This window comes from Amblyomma mixtum, chromosome 9, assembly GCF_055824585.1.
Source record: "Amblyomma mixtum isolate Tamu chromosome 9, ASM5582458v1, whole genome shotgun sequence".
In the NCBI taxonomy this organism is placed as follows: domain Eukaryota; kingdom Metazoa; phylum Arthropoda; class Arachnida; order Ixodida; family Ixodidae; genus Amblyomma; species Amblyomma mixtum.
In genome coordinates, this window is record NC_143020.1 from 55,977,569 (window position 1) to 55,997,664 (window position 20,096).

Sequence of the window (20,096 nt, forward strand, 5' to 3'; positions counted from 1 at the left end):
TGAGGGCCGTAAAGCATGTTACCCAAGCCTTCTGCAACGAAGACCGCGAGCTTTGCCCAGCCCAGGGCGACAGCCGTGCTCTTATGTATTGTTCCTTGAGCCTAATGTGTTCCTTATGTGTTGTTCCTTGAGCTTCCTTGAGCCTAACTCGGAACATTCCTTACACTCCCAGACGATGTGGGTAGCGGTCGCCGCTATTCGGCAGTGATGGCACATCCCTTCGTCTGGGTCTTTGCTGAAAACCATGTGCCGCAAGTTGGGGTCAGTGCAGCATTGATTGCGGGGCCGTGGACTAGGGTATGAGTGTCGCCTGGGCAGCTCCATTGGTATTGGCAGAATTGGGCGCTCCTCCTCCTCAGAGCACTTGTAGTGCGCCAGCCATGGCGCCAGCCCTCGCCGGCACAACTTACGCGTCCTTCTTCCCTACGCCTTCGGCAACGTGAGGTGAACGCCGTTGCGGTCGAAGTCTGCGGCGCCCCCTTCAAAGGAACCCGACCGCACCCCGCGCGCCCCCGCATCTGGCGCGCTCTTTCCTTCTCCTCCCTTTTCCCTCTCGCAGCGGCGGGGCGCGCCTCCCGCGCTCCCCGCCGCAGCTCCGTTACTCAGAGAATAAACGGTTGAACAGAACAGACGTCTTGTCTTCCCTGAGGATCTCCGAGCAGCTTACGCCCTACAATTGGTGACCCGGTTTTCGACGAACCTAAGAAACGTAGAGCCAAGTTTTTGCCCACGCTGAAGACAGGACGTCAACGCAAGCAGCTGAAATGGAACAAAATCAGCCACTTACGCCCAACCTCAACCAGACAACGCCAGATGTGCCCGGCGAAGCCGTCTCTGCAGTCACAGTGCGTCTCCCACCGTACTGGGAACGCAACCCAGCCGTGTGGTTCCTGCAAGTGGAATCTCAATTCCAACTTTCGAGAATTTCATCACAGAAGCAGAAATTTTACTACGTGGTCGGCGCACTGCCATCAACAGCTGCAGAGGAGGTGTCCGACATACTCACCTCCTTCAGCACCAATCCTCCGGCAAATCCATATGATGACCTCAAGGCAGCCCTACTGCAACGAACGGCCGCGTCCGAAAGGACGAAAATACAGCAGCTTCTCTCCGCGGAGGAGCTCGGTGACCGGCGACCCAGTCAGCTCTTGCGGCGGATGACGCAGCTTCTCGGTAGCAGTGCGCAGGCCAAGGACAATGCAGTGCTACGTGAACTTTTTCTACAGCGCCTGCCGTCCAACGTCCAAATGGTGCTTGCCACAGCCACAACCATGGACTTAACATCACTCGCCGCGCTAGCCGACAAGGTGATGGAAGTGGCCACCCCGCACTTGACCGTCGCTGCCGTCAGCCCGCCCACACAGTCGTCGCCGTTGGCCGTCCCCATCACCACTCCTCAGCCGTCGCATATTGCATCCACCACCGCTACGCCTTCCGAAGTTGATCGCCTTTGTCAGCAGCTCGAAAAACTGATTGCGGCAACTAGACACTCAGAGCCGCCTCTACGCCGTGGACGCCAACGTCACCGCTCCTCAACGCCTCGACAGCGCGGACAGAGTGAGCGAAGTCCATCCGCAGGCCCACGCATCTGCTATTACCATCGTCGCTTCGGCGCCAACGCCCGCCACTGCCTCCTGCCTTGCAGCTGGACGGAAAACCGGCCGGCCGACCACTAGCGGCGACGAGCGGTCTGTGCCGAGAAGAGTGTCGCCTTTTCCACGTCTACGACAGAACCACCGGACAGAAATTCCTTATCGACACCGGGGCCCAGGTGAGCGTTCTCCCAGCCACAAAAGCAGAGCGTGCTTCCGCTGCAATTTCGTACCTGCAAGCAGTGAACGGAACGCGCATACCTGTTTACAAACAGCGCTCTGTAACGCTCAACCTCGGGCTTCGAAGGGTCTTCCGGTGGGTATTTCTAGTCGCCGACGTTGGTTCTGCGATAATTGGTGCCGACTTTCTAACGAAGCACGAGCTCCTCATCGACGTCAGGCGGAAGCGCCTCATTGACTCCGCAACGAAACTCTTTATTCACGGCATAGCAGCGCGCGCAACTACCGATGTAGCACCCTCATGCGCTACAGTTGCCAAAGAGCCGTTTGCAGCCCTGATTAATGAATTTCCCAAGCTAACGTCACCCCCGGATTGGACTCAACCCGTCTGCCACGACGTTCAGCACCACATCATAACATCGGGACCACCTGTTTTCTCTCGCCCACGACGCCTGGCTCCGGACAAACTCAAGGTGGCCCGTGCAGAATTCGAGCATATGCTGGAACTTGGTATTATTAGACCTTCATCCAGCAGCTGGGCATCTCCACTCCATCTTGTCCCGAAGAAGTCAGGAGACTGGAGACCATGCGGAGACTATCGTTTTCTGAACACCAAGACCGTCCCGGACCGATACCCATTGCCCAACATACAAGATTTCACGTCTTCTCTGCACGGTGCAACCATCTTTTCAAAAATAGATCTTGTTCGGGCATATCATCAAATCCCTGTAACTGAAGAAGATATCCCCAAAACAGCGATCACGACACCATTCGGACTGTTTGAATTCTTGAGAATGCCATTCGGACTTCGCAACGCTGCGCAGACCTCCCAGCGTTTCATCGACTCCGTCGTACGTGGCCTTCCCTTCGTGTTCGCCTACGTGGATGATATTCTCGTGGCAAGTTCATGTATTGAAGAACACCTGCACCACCTCCGCCAACTTTTCGAGCGTCTTTCGGCTAACGGCATTGTGGTCAACACCGAAAAGAGTGAGTTTGGGCAACCAGCTCTCGTATTCCTCGGCCATCACCTGGACAACAACGGCATCCGCCCGCTTCCCGAAAAAGTGAAAGCAATCACCGAGTTCCCCAAGCCCACTTCAAGCACGAAGCTCCGCCAGTTTCTTGGCCTCGTAAATTTTTACCGCCGATTTATCAGAAACTGCGCCACCCTGCTTGAACCACTTGACCGCATGCTGTGCGGCAAGCACTCGGTGAAAACACTACACTGGGACACCACTGCGGACGATGCCTTCAATGCCATCAAGCGCGCTCTGGCCGACGCCACTCTACTCGCCCACCCAAACCCCGATTATCCGCTGGCACTCATGACAGACGCTTCCAATACTGCGCTCGGAGCTGTCCTTCAGCAACAGGTCAGTGGCGTGTGGCAACCCCTCGCCTTCTTCTCAAAACGCATGACACCTGCCCAGACACGATACAGTGTTTTTGGCCGCGAACTTCTCGCCATATACCTGGCAGTGCGTCATTTCCGCCACTTGCTTGAGGGCAGAGCATTTACCGTTTTCACGGATCACAAGCCTCTTACTTATTCAATTGGCCGTTCTGCATCCCTATATACACCACGGGAAGTGAGACAACTATCCTTCATATCGGAGTTCTCGACTGACATCCGACACATCAGTGGTGCCGACAACACCCCGGCTGACGCCCTCAGTCGCGTCGATGCCGTCACGCGCAGTCGTTCCGAAACATCGACTTCGTCCTCCTTTCCCTTCGACATACATGAACTGTCTGCAGCGCAAGCAAGCGACCCCGAGCTTTCCCGCCTACGTACAGCGCAAACATCCCTGAAGCTCGAGACAGTCCTCATTGAAGACGCGCCAATCGTTTGTGATACCTCCACAGGTACGCCAAGGCCCGTTTTGCCCATCGATTTCCGCAAGAAAATCTTCGAATCCTTGCACACCCTTTCCCATTCTGGAATTCGTGCAACTCAAAAGCTGATCAAATCCCGCTTTGTCTGGACCCGCATGAACACCGACATTCGCGACTGGGTCCGCGCGTGTGCACCCTGCCAACGTGCGAAAGTACACCGGTACCCTGTGCCCCCAACGCAGCGCTTCCTGCAGCCCAACGAACGCTTCGCAGTAGTCCATATCGACATCGTTGGCCCCCTACCCCACTGCCAAGGTTACCGGTATTTATTGACATGCATCGATCGCTTCACCCGATGGCCTGAGGCTACACCAATCGCCGACATCACAGCAGCCACTGTCGCCGCGGCCTTCGTCTCTACTTGGGTAGCGCGGTTCGGCTGCCCCACAACCATCGTCACGGACCGCGGTCGTCAGTTCGAGTCATCGCTTTTCACAGAACTCCTCAAACTGCTCGGAGCAGCACGGCTACGGACTGCATCTTACCATCCACAAACAAACGGACTCGTAGAGCGTTTCCATCGGCACCTCAAAGCAGCACTTACGGCGCACGGACCCCCCGTCAAGTGGCTCGAAGCTCTTCCGCTCACACTGCTCGGAATCCGATCTGCCTTCAAAGAAGACCTTTCGTGCGCCTGTGCCGAGCTTGTTTACGGAACCTCTCTTCGTCTTCCAGCCGATTTCTTGGAAAGCACGAATCCCGCCGTCCCGTCCTCAGCAAGTGAATACGTCGACAGGCTCCGGCATATCCTCCGCCACCTTCAACCACAGCCGACGCGAGAACACCAACGCACTGTGTACGTGACTCCAGACTTAAAGACAGCAACCCATGTTTTCGTGCGTTACGGCCCTGTGCGCGGTTCCCTCCAACCCCATTATATCGGCCCCTTCCGCGTCCTTGAGCGCCGTCCTTCCACTTTCCTGGTAGACTTGAACGGAACACGAGATGCAGTGGCGCTCGAACGACTCAAGCCAGCGTACATCGAGGCCCCAGTCTCTTGCGTTTCGGCGCCTGCACTTGCGACAGCCCCATTCATCTCCGACCGACAGCAAGCACCTCCGGCTCGTCGCGTCCACTGGCATCCCAGCGTCCCACAGAAGTAAATCGTTCGTCGCCTTGGCTTCCTCTCTCGGGGGGGAGCCGTGTAGTGCGCCAGCCATGGCGCCAGCCCTCGCCGGCACAACTTACGCGTCCTTCTTCCCTACGCCTTCGGCAACGTGAGGTGAACGCCGTTGCGGTCGAAGTCTGCGGCGCCCCCTTCAAAGGAACCCGACCGCACCCCGCGCGCCCCCGCATCTGGCGCGCTCTTTCCTTCTCCTCCCTTTTCCCTCTCGCAGCGGCGGGGCGCGCCTCCCGCGCTCCCCGCCGCAGCTCCGTTACTCAGAGAATAAACGGTTGAACAGAACAGACGTCTTGTCTTCCCTGAGGATCTCCGAGCAGCTTACGCCCTACACACTACTGTCTCTCATAGCGGAGGTACTGAAGGGCTTTGTGGCGAGGCTTATTCGCGATGTCTTTGCACGTTGAAAGATGCGCTAATGTGGTATGTGCGTTCGGCGCAGTTACCATTTTTGTATGCTGCTGCTCGTCCCTCAATGTTGACCCACTCATTCTATTAGATTCTTGCGTGGTGTGCAGGCAACCACAAAGTAATCGCATTAATGTTTAGTTTTAGGGTCAATGCCTCAAATATAGCGACTAAATCACCGATGGTTCTCATCATCATCATCATTTCATCATTTATTTTACCCTTAACGGCCTCTGTTGAGGCATTACATAAGGGGGGGGGGGGGCAAAGCAAATAAAACTGAGAATAATACGTTAATACAACAAAACATAATGCAATCAATAAAATGAAAAATGATTCATCACAATACAACGTTGGTCAATAAAGAATGGCGAAAGGCTCAATTAGGCGGTAACAACAACAAGAAAAAGTGTAACTGGGTGAAGTTTGAGACAAATGGGCAGTATCGTTTATTCAGTACAGTGATTAATTAATGCCTGTCGAAATTTAGTAGCGTCGCGCTCGTTAACAATGTAGTCGGGTAGTACAGGAGGAGAGTCTCGAGCTTGCTCTTGTGCCCGTTTCATACGTGCGAGGAGAGTCGGTGAAGACAAGTAGAGTCTGTTCCTGGAATCCTGATGGCGAAATTTTTGTAGGGCCATCTGCGCTCCTTTTTGAAAAGCTTTAAGTTCTGGCTCTGCACTGCCGACTTCGCCGAGGAGAGGGAAAGGCCAGCGCGTTTTCATTTTTCTGTGGCCTCTTATTATTGCTTGCAAAATTTTCTTCAGACAGTGTATGAACTGTCCGTAGACCTTGTTACATAAAATTTGTAGACTTTCTGCAGGCAAATTTTATAGAAAGTCTATAGTTAATGTAACCCTATTGACAGTCTATAGAGAATCTATAGATTTATGGCCGTGCACTTTCAGTAGAGTTTTGTCTATAAACAATCTACAGATTATGGATAGACAAAGGAAATATCTATAGAAAGGCAATAGAGTCTGTAAGAAGTCTATAGACCACTTTTATCGGCGATAGCTGAAGAGTAATGGCTCTTTTCCTCCTCAACAGCTTCCCCTTTCGGCGTCTTTCACAAGGTCGCCACCCCGGGTTGTATCTTCTACTGATTCTTGCTGTTTCCCCATTCACTGTTTGTCATTTCTGCCATTGGCACTTGCGGCTTGTGACGTTGTTCATGACGTTTGAGCAGTAACGTGAGTCATCGACTTCGCTGTCGAAGGCGACGGTGTTCAACTGGAAGGAAACGAAACAGTTCATAAACAGATAGTTATAAAGTAAAACCCCTGCTGTATTCGCTCCTAATTCACCATGTTACACAAGGCATCTATGCAACGCGGAAAGTAGTATGGCGAGAACGTGCTGTCGACTATTCTCGCTGTGTCCCGTCAGTATAATAAAGGCGTTCACGACGGATATATCCCGTCCCTCTCAGCAACGTCCTTCCTTCACTGCGATCGCTATTGGTCCTGTTATCATCGTTGTCCACACTCGGTCTTTCCGCCAGGTCGTAAATAATAAAACGTCGTCGTAGCCGTCGGCCGTTTCTCTCACTAATACCTAGCAGCGCTTGGGAGTCCGCTGTTTCCGTCGTCTTCGGCCATTCCGCATGCCGTTTCGGCGGACCCCGGCCACCCTAATCAACTTTTACCGCCGTCCCGTTTTATCACCGCCCCATGATCGTACTCCTTTTGATCGTATGCGAATGGTACAGCGTCGTCTTGTGCTGTGTTTTCCGCTGTGCCTGCGAATCCGTGGATGTTGGCTCCCAAAAGGTCAAGCGCGCAGGCTCTACCCTTGTGCGCTATACATGCGTCACGCGTGACGTCACGGGGGACCACAGGAAGCTTTTATGGTGCGCATCGGAGCAGGATATGATGTCCGTGTGTGCGTGTATATATATATATATATATATATATATATATATAAAATGATTTCTTGGCAGCTGATTGATCAATATAAGATAAAGTCACCAGAAAATGAAAAACAGCAGGATTTAATTCGTGACGTTTCGTGTGTGTGTGTATGTATGTATATATATATATATATATATATATATATATATATATATATATATAGCAGACAAGGATAGGGGAATGAGGGGCTCGTTATAAATATGAGAGAAGCCAACAGCCACAGAAACCAAGGGGCACAGGGGATTTTTTTTTTAATTCATTTTTTTATTTTTTCGTGTTGATCAATTTATAATATTACTGAATATGTTATCGCTTAAAGCTGATTGATTAGAAAAGCAGAAGAAAAAACAACCACATGCCGCCGGTGGGATCCGAACCCACGACCTCCGAATTACGCGTCCGGTGCTCTACCGCTGAGCTACGGCGACGGCTGTCAATTCTTCTGCTTTCGGGGGTTATTATGTTTTTTACAAATAACCTAACCTTGGGAGTGTTCACCAGCGTCACCCACGCTCTTAAGCGGCGGACGTAGCACGTCCAGAGTTACCGCTGATGTGACGTAGAACGTCATCGAACGGCTGGGGTGGAAGCTGTGAGAGAACCCTCTTATGCTTCCTAAGGCATCAAGGCTGCCAGAACCGAGGCCCTCGTTAAGCAATTAAGCAGACAAGGATAGGGGAATGAGGGGCTCGTTATAAATATGAGAGAAGCCAACAGCCACAGAAACCAAGGGGCACAGGGAATTTTTTTTAATTCATTTTTTTATTTTTTGGTGTTGATCAATTTATAATATTACTGAATATGTTATCGCTTAAAGCTGATTGATTAGAAAAGCAGAAGAAAAAACCACATGCCGCCGGTGGGATCCGAACCCACGACCTCCGAATTACGCGTCCGGTGCTCTACCGCTGAGCTACGGCGACGGCTGTCAATTCTTCTGCTTTCGGGGGTTATTATGTTTTTTACAAATAACCTAACCTTGGGAGTGTTCACCAGCGCCACCCACGCTCTTAAGCGGCGGACGTAGCACGTCCTGAGTTACCGCTGATGTGACGTAGAACGTCATCGAACGGCTGGGGTGGAAGCTGTGAGAGAACCCTCTTATGCTTCCTAAGGCATCAAGGCTGCCAGAACCGAGGCCCTCGTTAAGCAATTAAGCAGACAAGGATAGGGGAATGAGGGGCTCGTTATAAATATGAGAGAAGCCAACAGCCACAGAAACCAAGGGGCACAGGGGATATTTTTTTAATTCATTTTTTATTTTTTGGTGTTGATCAATTTATAATATTACTGAATATGTTATCGCTTAAAGCTGATTGGTTAGAAAAGCAGAAGAAAAAACAACCACATGCCGCCGGTGGGATCCGAACCCACGACCTCCGAATTACGCGTCCGGTGCTCTACCGCTGAGCTACGGCGACGGCTGTCAATTCTTCCGCTTTCGGGGGTTATTATGTTTTTTACAAATAACCTAACCTTGGGAGTGTTCACCAGCGCCACCCACGCTCTTAAGCGGCGGACGTAGCACGTCCTGAGTTACCGCTGATGTGACGTAGAACGTCATCGAACGGCTGGGGTGGAAGCTGTGAGAGAACCCTCTTATGCTTCCTAAGGCATCAAGGCTGCCAGAACCGAGGCCCTCGTTAAGCAATTAAGCAGACAAGGATAGGGGAATGAGGGGCTCGTTATAAATATGAGAGAAACCAACAGCCACAGAAACCAAGGGGCACAGGGGATATTTTTTTAATTCATTTTTTTATTTTTTGGTGTTGATCAATTTATAATATTACTGAATATGTTATCGCTTAAAGCTGATTGATTAGAAAAGCAGAAGAAAAAACAACCACATGCCGCCGGTGGGATCCGAACCCACGACCTCCGAATTACGCGTCCGGTGCTCTACCGCTGAGCTACGGCGACGGCTGTCAATTCTTCTGCTTTCGGGGGTTATTATGTTTTGACAAATAACCTAACCTTGGGAGTATTCACCAGCGCCACCCACGCTCTTAAGCGGCGGACGTAGCACGTCCTGAGTTACCGCTGATGTGACGTAGAACGTCATCGAACGGCTGGGGTGGAAGCTGTGAGAGAACCCTCTTATGCTTCCTAAGGCATCAAGGCTGCCAGAACCGAGGCCCTCGTTAAGCAATTAAGCAGACAAGGATAGGGGAATGAGGGGCTTTTTCTTCTGCTTTTCTAATCAATCAGCTTTAAGCGATAACATATTCAGTAATATTATAAATTGATCAACACCAAAAAATAAAAAATGAATTAAAAAAAATGAATTAAAAAAAATCCCCTGTGCCCCTTGGTTTCTGTGGCTGTTGGCTTCTCTCATATATATATATATATATATATATATATATATATATATATATATATATATATATATACACATGCACACACACACGCACGCACATCGTATCTGCTCCGATGCATACCATAAAAGGTTCATGTGGTACCCCGTGACGTCAGACGTTCCCAGTGCAGGGTGGCCAACCGGAAACCTTTCTGCTTAGCATCCCTGCCTTCCCCCCCTCTCTGTATCCATCCCTTCTTCTTATATATATATATATATATATATATATATATATATATATATATATATATATATATATATATGCGAAATTCAGAAACGCTTCATTAAGTAAACATTTATTGGGAATCGACGTTTCAGAAGAGCCTCTCCTTGCAAAAGCACAATCTCCGTACGTCGACTGGCAATAAATGTTTACCTAAATGAAGCGTTCCTCAATTTCGCATTTTACCTCTAGCAACCAAGTACGTTTTTCTTTTTGTACCACACACACATGCGCACGCACACGCACACACACGCGCGCACACACACACACACACGCGCACACACACACACACACACACAGAGGGAGAGAGAGATATATGCGGTGCCGTAGAATATGGCTTAAATATTTTCTCCTGTATTGCTTGCAGAAAACCTGCTTAAAATAGCTTATTCATAGCTTGTGCGGATGGCACCTCAGTGAGAACCTCTAGGTTGGGGTGATATTGTTGTAATCGTTCCTCCATGTTTCCTTTTATTATTCGAGTTTATTCGCCTCCTAATTATTCGCATCTGCATTCCGTTGTACCTCGCTTTTTTTTCTCTTCGCTGTTGCAATGCTAGGTGTTATAGGTGCCAGAAGCTTGTCAGACTCGTCTAAGGTTTATGGCTGACGTCCCCTGGCTATTTTCGCAGAAGTAAATTGATTGATTGATTGATTGATTGATTCAAATGAGACAAGTGCACTGCATCTCTTCGTAGCGACGTGACTGTCACTATGATGCCTGTGAAATACCTCTGTATCTCACTTTGTTTTCTCTTGCTTTTTTTTGGTGCTGTGTTTAGGTTTTAAGCCTGTTGAAGCAAAGGCCGTCTTCATGTAGCAGTACACTCATTTCTGTTGCTTTTCGCTAAAATGACGAACACATCTGACAGGTCGTTGTCAAAGTGAAACTAGGTTGGCGCGTCCCTAACACGAGGCGGGCTATCTCTGAGTACATGTACATCGATCGTGCTGTTTGCTGCATGCAGAATGCAACAATCTTTTTTTTTTTTCTGTTCACTTGCGGGGGGTATACTGTTTGGTAAAATCCAGAACGCACCAAACTGAAAATGAAATTGAGAGAGGTATCTACTTGAAGTTTGAGATTGAGCGCGTTGATGTTTCTCGTCTAACCGAGTTAGAATGCTGCTCTCTTGGTTTTGGCGCTTGATTTGTATTGCAGGTTCTTCTAGTCGGCATGCATGCAGGCACGTCCATCTACAACTAAGCCACAAATTGCGCACTCTATTCTTTCCACGATTAAAATATGTAAATAAAATATCCGCGTGCTAGGGCGCTCAATATGAGGCCCCATCTGCAATAAGCCTCGGTCGGTTTGCTGCATCATGCGCGTTTCGAGTGATTTCCTATGGAAGCACATACGAAACGAGAGGCACAAAGTCTTTGACATTTGGAGTAAGGGCTTACGCGCGGGGTTCAGTTCATAGACCACTGAGCCACCCCGCCGCGGTGGCTCAGTGGTTACGGCGCTCGGCTGCTGACCCGAAAGACGCGGGTTCGATCCCGGCCGCGGCGGCTGAATTTCTTTGGAGGAGAAATTCTAGAGGCCCATGTACTGTGCGATGTGAGTGCACGTTAAAGAACCCCAGGTGGTCGAAATTTCTGGAGCCCTCCACTACGGCGTCTCTCATAGCCTCAGTCGCTTTGGGACGTTAAACCCCAACAAACAAGCAAGCAAACAATCAAACAAGCAAACAAACAAGCAAACAAACAAGCAAACAAACAAGCAAACAAACAAACAAAACAGTTCATAGTCGGCGTTAGCTCGTTCTAAAGAAAGAACGAGTCAGAAAGAAATGGATAGCGAAATGATTATTCTGGCCCATTACAGTTGGGACAGTAAAGTTGGGGAATATTCCTTTTTCGGTTTCGAAGTAAAGTCGCCCTCAGAAAGAACCCATTCGTCTTATTAAGAATTCCGCCCGAACTAGTCGTACTGCAGTTGGCATTATGAAGCCACTCTCGTTTCACCCTTCACGCACTGAAAGAGTAATGATGCGAAGGAAAAACCAGAAATAAACGAACCGACTTGTTCGACTGCCTCAAGTTCCCTGAGGCCCGAGTCTGCGCCTAGTTTATTATTTTTTTTTATATCGCAGTTCCCTCCCACCGCTGACTACGTGACTGGCCTACTACTTTATGAGGCAGTCCACGATTTTCCTGTTTTGCAATGCCAGATTTCTTTACCCGATGGTGTGTGTTTGTGTAGACGAAGCGGACAGATATATAGAAGTTCTCGCGCTCGGATTACTTCGTCGACGAGAAAAACTGCTGCGGGCGCGGTTTTTTTTGGTTCGCGGAGAATTTTTCGGAGTCGATGCAAACACCGCTCCCGACGTGCATTGGTCTGTCTCCTGCGGCTGTTAGGCCTCACTGCGAGCCTACCGCACTTTCCCCGCTGCGACCTCAGAAGCCGGCGACGTACGGTTCCCCGGCCGCAGATTGTTTGATTTTTTTTTCTTTTTTGATCTGCACGTCGGCGATTTGCTCAGTCTCCTCCCCAGACCCCCCTCCCTCTCGGTCCCGGGCCCGGAGGCAGTAAGAGTCCGTTTGCCCGTATCTTACCCGTTCGTCGTGCAGAAGCCAATCGGGGCGTTTGACTTCTGCCCTATCACGTGACAGCTATCACGTGACAGGGGGAGCCTTTGCCTTCCGCTGCCGGGCATTCACTTGGTGCCGTGTGTGCTTTTTCTGGGTGCCTTCGTTGCAGCGTCTTCGCTATAATCCTGTTTGTCTTTTTTTATTATTTTCCTTTGTCACGGCTGCTTCCTTTCTCTAAGCGTAGTTTATGTCTCTCTTCTTTTTCTACTCGGCGATTCCGAAGGAAACGTCTCGGCAATGCCTCCTTTCCCTTTCTTTTCAGCGCACGTTGAGGGTGACCTCTGTTTCTTTCGTGCTCAGGCTTTTTCGTCCTTAGGTCTGTCCCAAGACTGGCAATGTCGACTTTTGTTGTGTTTGACAAATAGCGAATTCTATAAGTTTCCGTTCTCCGCTCTATTCTTTCTCTCTCTCTTTTTTTTTTGTTTTGCGTACAGCGACATCTGTGGTCGGATAGCGTCTTCCCGTCTTCATTAGGCTTAGCGAGCAGAGGAATCCGAATGCACTGGGGATAACAGTGCCGGACGACAGCCCAAAAAAGGAACTGGTACGCCATTTTGCCAGTCGACGAAGTTAATGGTCCGCGGAAAACGTGCAAATGTTCCGACGAAGTGGACAAGTTTGAAAGGAAAGGAAAGGGGGGGGGGGGAGGCAAGGAAGATGAAATAAGAGGTTTATTTATTTTTCCTTTTTCGAAGATAAAGGAGGCTGCTTTGATTTTCCCCGGGCCCAAGTTTTCCGCTCGTGTGGACCGGCACTTTCCCGCACTTTTGTCCCACTCTTGAAAAAAGGCAGTTCAGAAAGACGCCGCCTGGTGCAGATGATGATGCCGTTGACGTTGGACATAACGACCAAGGACACGCGGGCACGAGACGGATCCAGGCCACTGAGTTCTTTGTTAGATTAAAGGATAAAGAAATAGATGCCCTTCAGTCGGCGTCGTTTCAAACCGCTCGTGCGAGCGAGGCTCGCATCTCCGGACATTGACAATGGATTCGGCTTTTTTCTGCGGATTTTATTGTTCCGTGGGTCTTTGGGAATGAAGGTCTTGTTAATGCATGCCGGAAGGTCGTTGCTTCCGCAATAAGCCGCATCTGGACCCGTGTGTAAGGCGTGGCGAAGTTGGCAAACTACGTACATAAAGTTTTGCATAAGAAGTCATCAGCTGATGGGCCTCTGTTCGCACGCTGTTGACGGTCTTAACCGGCGAGAGCTTCCGGAAGCAGTTCTCTGAATCTTAAAGAGGGACCCAACATTTGCAGTCATTGTAATTCATTTTCAAGCACCACAACCGCCTTCCGGGAACTAGGAAGTTCCTGAGTGCTTGCAGTGTGTTTTTCAAGCTTGATTTTTGTAGATATAGAAGAAGAACGTTTCCATATTCCTCAGTACCCAATTGTAAACTTAATTCGAGTCGAATGAATTGAAAGCATGGTCGTTTGTCACCAGTGCTTGGAACGAAAAATATTTCTGAGAGAGTCACTTTTCGGCATTTTCTGCCAAGAGATCTTGAATTCCTTACTTAACCGAAACTATCTGCTTTTTAATTAGCTACTCTAAACGTGTTAACACGGAGAAATAAGCAGGATTGATCAGGATGAAATCCTGTCTGTCTTCGGCACATTCAAAGATGTTACTTTCTGTACTGATTCACTGCCTCCTTTTTTCCTATGCCATCGCTCGTTTGTCTGAAACGGCGTGCTGCTAGAGTCAGTTGCTGCTTCATGTTTTGTACCGCCACCTGTGTGGATGTGTACCCTGGAGGCTACCCATAGCGCAGCCTTATGGCTGACGCGTGACGTCACGTGCAAACCACTTGTGATTCTTGTCACAACTTGCTCGCAGTGCAGTGGAAGCTTCGAGCTCGAAACGATCTTCCCATGCGCTTGCGAACCGGCCACACATATCTTCATGGAAGGCGACGTCCATATATGCCAAAAAGTCAGAAGTTCGAAAAAAATATAACATTATTCGACATAAAATGCTTCTTTCACTTCAGAACTCAGAATCACCCTTTTATTAGTGGATATTTTTTTCTCATCACCGACTTTTGAACCGTCTTACCTTGTAGCATACTAAGAAAAATTTGCTGCCTGTTATGTTTGGTAAAGCTTCAATTTGACATCAACTTTAAAAAAGCATTTATCATCATGTGCAGTGGTTTTCTAATGACAATGCGCGAAACGTTTCTTTGTCTGGTAGAATCAGAATGTAGTCAGTGGGGTCGAATCTGGAAAATTGCGTACAGAGCAGACTGCGGTTCTTTCTGGATGCTCACTCTGCGTGAAACTGAAAGCACGCAACAAAGACCTGGCACAGGAAAAGTATACACTGCAGCCTCTTGAACGTACGCCAGGGGACACAATCTATTTAAAAGTAAACGATTAGACTTTGTGCGAAAAAAAGAAGGTGTCCTACATTTGGGATTCCAGGCACATATGTGTTAATTGCGAGCAAGTTTTGCGACATAGTATAGTTAAGTCCTTTTGTGTTGCTGACGCACCAAAAAAAAAAAAGAGGGCACAAACAAAGGCGTCGACTTTTTCTACCTGATTGCGTGAACCTGTCTACTAAGTGTATTCCCGGATAATTCCGTTGTGACGCACCTCAGCCGTCTTCTCATGCCTGAGAGGAATGCTGAGATGTTTTGTTTACTTGATTGATCCGGAAACCTCTGGATCGGATCCTCAGGATTGGGAAACCTTGGACCAAGGATGGCCGCTGAGGTTACTCGACCTTCTCTAAAGGTTTTAATACTAGCCATTTCTAAAATTTCTTTCTCAGCATTACAGTGCAGCAACTAACTTTTTAGGCTCTTTTCAAACCGATGTTTTTCACTTTTAAGTAAAATCCGCGGAAAACAATTTTCTTGCACCTTGAGCTTGGCGCATGATAGCCTTGGATGCTTATGCGCCACTAAACCCAACACAACACAATTCCGTTGAGACCCTGAAGCTGAACGCTAATACGAAGACCTGTCCTTATTTAAAATTTCCTCGTTCTTCCTGAAACCCGCTACAGGGCACGCCGCGATGACGTCACCTGTCCCGTCGCTACGCAACGCAGCGCGCAGGGATATAGAAAAGTGGATGGCACGGTTTGCGGGCAGGCAGAGCGTTTCTCATAATTGCCTGTCAGAAGCGAAAGAGGCCCGCACGCGAGCTCTGGCTAGCTGTTTGCTGCGTTTGGTAACCTGAAAAAAAAGAAAAGCCTATTATCCTACGAGGCATTCAGCTCTCCCCATTCGTTTCCCTTTGCTTCCCCAAAGTCCTCCACTTTAGTCAGTTTTACTTTTTGCTGGAGCGTCAGGTGCAACGGCGTAAAAACGACAAAAGCTACTTCACCGCTTTCTGAATAACCTTGTTATTTTTGCGGTGAAAGCTGTATGAACGGCATTCAAGGAACGAACGTCGTGATATGTCATAGCTTGAAACCATCTCGCTCACAGGGTGTCCAGGTGGACCTGAGCCGTAGGGGTGCGTGGACTGCACTGGACATTGTCTGAGGTGAAGAGGTCAACTGAAATTGTGGACATGAAGGCGCACGCCGCATCTCTGAGCGTGCTAGGAATTAATGGGTAAAAGGGGGTTTGACCCTTATTCAAAATTTTTTAGACAGTCTATAGACTGTTTATAGACTCTCATAGACAAATGCTAGAGAATAGCCTATAGGCAATACAAATGCTACAGACAATCGCAGCCGCCGCTGTGGCTCAGTGGTTATGGTGCACGGCTGCTGGCCTGAAATACGCGGGTTCGATCCCGGCCGCTGTGGTCGAATTTCGATGGAGGTGATATTCTAGAGGCCCGTGTACTGTGCGATTTCAGTGCACGTTAAAGAACCCCAGGTGGTCGAAATTTGCGGAGCCTTCCACTACGGCGTCTCTCATAGCCAGAGTCGCTTCGGGGCGTTAAACGCTAATAAACTAAACTAAGCTACAGACAATCTATAGACAATCTATAGATTTATGGCCATACATTTTTAGTAGACTTTTGTCTATATACAGTCTGTAAACTACCAATAGATAAAAAATATCTATAGGAAGACAATAGAGTCTATAAGAAGTATAAGGAATGTCTATTTTTATGAGGCAAAGCCAGGTTAACAGGCCACCTGGTATGATGCAGGAATTGCCTGAAGTGCTGAATGAAGTAGAACGGCCTGGCCGGCGTGTCGACGAGAAAGTGTTATTTCGACGAAGACCTTGATAATTTATGGTCACTTCGCGACTGTTTTCTAGAAATCGCGAACGCCTTCGTTCGGTTGTACGCTACTCGTGTCCAACATTCTTGGAAGAATGTTTTGAATATTGGAAATCTCTGAGGTGCTGTTTTAGAAATATTGAAGGTAATAGTTGATTCTTCTAATGTGGAGGAAAATCTTTCTCTTAAAGTGTTTCCATCGCTCGCATCGAACAGTTAAGACTGCCATAGAAAACCAATGGGGAAGCTTTGGACGTCAGCAAAATCGTAAATAGAAAAAAGAAATGCAAGCCTATTTGCGAGAGATCTGCAGATACATTGATTGTTACAGTGAAATGTTACAATATGTGAGAATATTGCGCCCATAAGCTTTTTCCCGATCAAAAATGCATTCGCCCAGAAATGCTGGGTATGTCTCCGCTACGAAGAGATGCTGTGCAGCTCTCTGTCTAGAAATGAAATATCTCAACAGAATGTTGTATCGATTGTGTTTGTAGCCTCGTGACTGAACTCAGCCCTAATCCTTGTTAGGCTGGCTGGCTGATGCAGAAAGCTTTGCAAGAAGCCGTATCCCATAGCTTCTGCCGCCTCTTGACTATGGGCACGCGTCGTTTACATACTGAGCATCCGTCACTGTTGCTCTTCAGGCCACGTTGCGTCTTGTGGCATTATCTAGGGCTATGCATTTTGCACAACTCTGAGTGGCGTTCTCAAGGACGCCCAGGAGCGTAAGCAACGCATTCGCCGTCAGGGTCGTCAAAGTTTTAATTTTTAAGACATTTTTGTCCCATATAAAGAGGTTGGGGTTAAAATAAACCTGGAACATACGGTCAGAAGATAATAACTTAGCATTTCTTCGCGAAAAGAAAGGTTTTTACACTTGAGCAGTTAGCACCGATGAAGCCCATTAGAGTAATTGAAAACAAACGTGCAGAACTTTATTCTCAGTTACGTTAGTGGGCTACGTTGGTGTTATTTGCTCTGCTCAGCTTGTGGGCATGATTTAAAGCGTAAGTAAGTTACGCTACAAGTCAATGTCTTTGTATATTGAAAGCCTTGATGCACCTACTGCGCCAGGCCGTGTCGGCTTCCCTGTTTTCATTATAAAATTATTGGGCTCGTTAGCTGAAGCACTCCTTCTCGATACCCTGAGCAGGAATAAAAGAAGAATATTCAGTGATTAGTTAATTCAAATGATCACTTTCCTTTTTCACGCCCCGCCGCGGTGGCTCAGTGGTTACGGCGCTCGGCTGCTGACCCGAAAGATGCGGGCTCGATCCCGGCCGCGGCGGCCGAATTTCGATGAATGTGAGATTATAGAGGCCCGTGCACTGTGCGATGTCAGTGCACGTTAAAGAACCTCAGGTGGTCGAAATTTCCGGAGCCCTTCACTACGGTGTCCGCCGCCGCGGTGGCTTAGCGGTTATGGTGCTCGGCTGCTGACCCGAAAGACGCGGGTTCGATCCCGGCCGCGGCGGCTGGAATTTCTTTGGAGGAGAAATTCTAGAGGCCCGTGTACTGTGCGATGTCAGTGCACGTTAAAGAACCCCAGGTGGTCGAAATTTCCGGAGCCCTCCACTACGGCGTCTCTCATAGCCTCAGTCGCTTTGGGACGTTAAACCCCATAAACCAAACCATCACTACGGTGTCCCTCATAGCCTGAGTTGCTTCGGGACGTTAAACCCCAATAAACCAACCAAACTAAACCAACTTTCCTTTTCACAGAATATTAAAGGAAAACAACGCTTAAAGAAAGAAGAATCTAATTGAGAGAAATAGTAAAGGAAGGCAGGGTTTAAGGCTCTTCAAGTTGCTATAAGGAATTTTTATTTAAATTCCCCATCAATTGTATATATATAGAAATAAAGGCAGTTCAGAATCAGTTGACATCAAAGCCATTTTCATAAGTATAATTGTATGCCTCAGAGATTGCATAAGCTATTGGCTCAGATTTTACGTGTTGGCGACCGACTCAAGTACTAAATGCAGTGAAAAGATGATATGAACAACCTGATAACCCCCAGAGTATCATCAAGGTGCATTCACTATTATCTTGCAGGTTGAAAGTGTACAACATGGTCCCTAAGCTGTAAAGAAAAAAATAACATTCTACTGGTATGCCAGCCAATGAGGATTAACTTCCGCTGATAGTTTATTTATTCATACTGCCGGTACAGGCCAAGGCAGGAGCTGCAGGTACATATTTTTGTCAGAACTGAACTATTGCATGTGAAATACAACAAAAACAGAGAAATTACGCATTCTTTCAACATTAGCAATTCTTTCACGTAACAGACAGCACATGATATAACAAAAGGCTCTGAGAAACAAATGTACACTCAGAAATGAGTATTTCAAAAGGGCTCAAATAGTCGGTCGCAGTGGTGCAATGTGAAAAAGGAGAAAGGCGCGTGACCGAAGTAAAAGTACAAAAAACAACTGTAATTAAGAGCGTGTCCGACTGATAAAAGTTAACTTGACTGACGAAGCGAACTGCCTTACTCATTCTTTTAGTTACGATACTCTTTGTTCAATGATCGGACCGGTGGCTGAGTGGTTATGTAGCGTCTTCTTCAGTTGCTATTTTTGAAGAAAAGACAATCGCTTCCATTTTCCTTGCTACCCGATTTGAAGCCCCATTAGTGCTTAAAGAATCGATACAATTTTTATTTCCGATTACGATGCTCAGTGAAACAGTTTCTGAGAGAGTTTGCGTGTCAGTTTCGAAAATAACACTAAGCGCAATTTCCGCCTTACTGCCGTATACCACTGAGTTCTTAATTCGCGGCTTAATCTCGGATAAGAGAATGAAAATGAGCGAACATGCTTGTCTGGATAGATCGCTTTTCGCTCTCAGCACACTGCTATATTGACAGCAATTTTTTTGCGCTAATGTCCTCTGCACAGTTTTATAACGGTATAACTCGTCTAATCTGCCCGTCACCACTTGCTGTCATCTGCACTGTCGAGGCTATTCGCGCTGTGACACCAAGCACTCGCAGTGCCGCAGTGACGCCCATGACACCACGTGTAAGTCTTCTGTACTTCTCACAACTTTGTCGCAGCAGGATGGAAACTTCAAGCACGAAACGACGACTTTCCCAAGTGTGTTATTGTCGCGCGTGTAAGCCATCCACATAGAACTGATGAAACCCGTCTCCAGTGCTTGCGGCTTCAACTTCGGCGTGACCGAACTGTGAGACAGATTATAGGCATTTTTGCCTTGCAAACGAACACGAAGAAGAATGCACAAGCAAAGGGACGTCTTTCTTTTTGTGATTGCGTCAGCTTGAAGAGCTCGCGTCCGCTTGGATAACTCCATCGTGACACTGGATCTCGACGGTAACTGAAGACCTGTCCCTATTTAAACTTTCCTCTTCCCTTTGTGTAACCCGCCGCAGGGCATGCCGCGATGACGTCACTAGTCCCGTTGCTAGGCGACGCAACGCACAGAGAAAGAGTAAAGCAGACGGCACAGTTCGCTGGCATGCCTCGCATTTCTCATAATTGCCTGTCAGAGATGAACGCGGGCCCGCACGCGAGCTCTGGCTGTTTGTTCGCTCCCATTGTCAACCAGGGGGATAAAAGGGGAGGGTATACAG

At 48.2% G+C, this 20,096-nt stretch overlaps 2 protein-coding genes across 5 annotated transcripts in view; both read left to right on the forward strand.

Moving 5' to 3' along the window:
• Window positions 1-20,096, forward strand: part of inaE (inactivation no afterpotential E) — a 210,121-nt gene that overhangs the window by 8,472 nt on the left and 181,553 nt on the right. The window lies entirely within an intron of this gene.
• Window positions 765-2,504, forward strand: LOC149329121 (uncharacterized). The gene has a single exon (XM_089561162.1). It carries the CDS (start codon window positions 765-767, stop codon window positions 1,674-1,676), a length of 912 nt encoding a protein of 303 aa, XP_089417288.1. The 3' UTR covers window positions 1,677-2,504.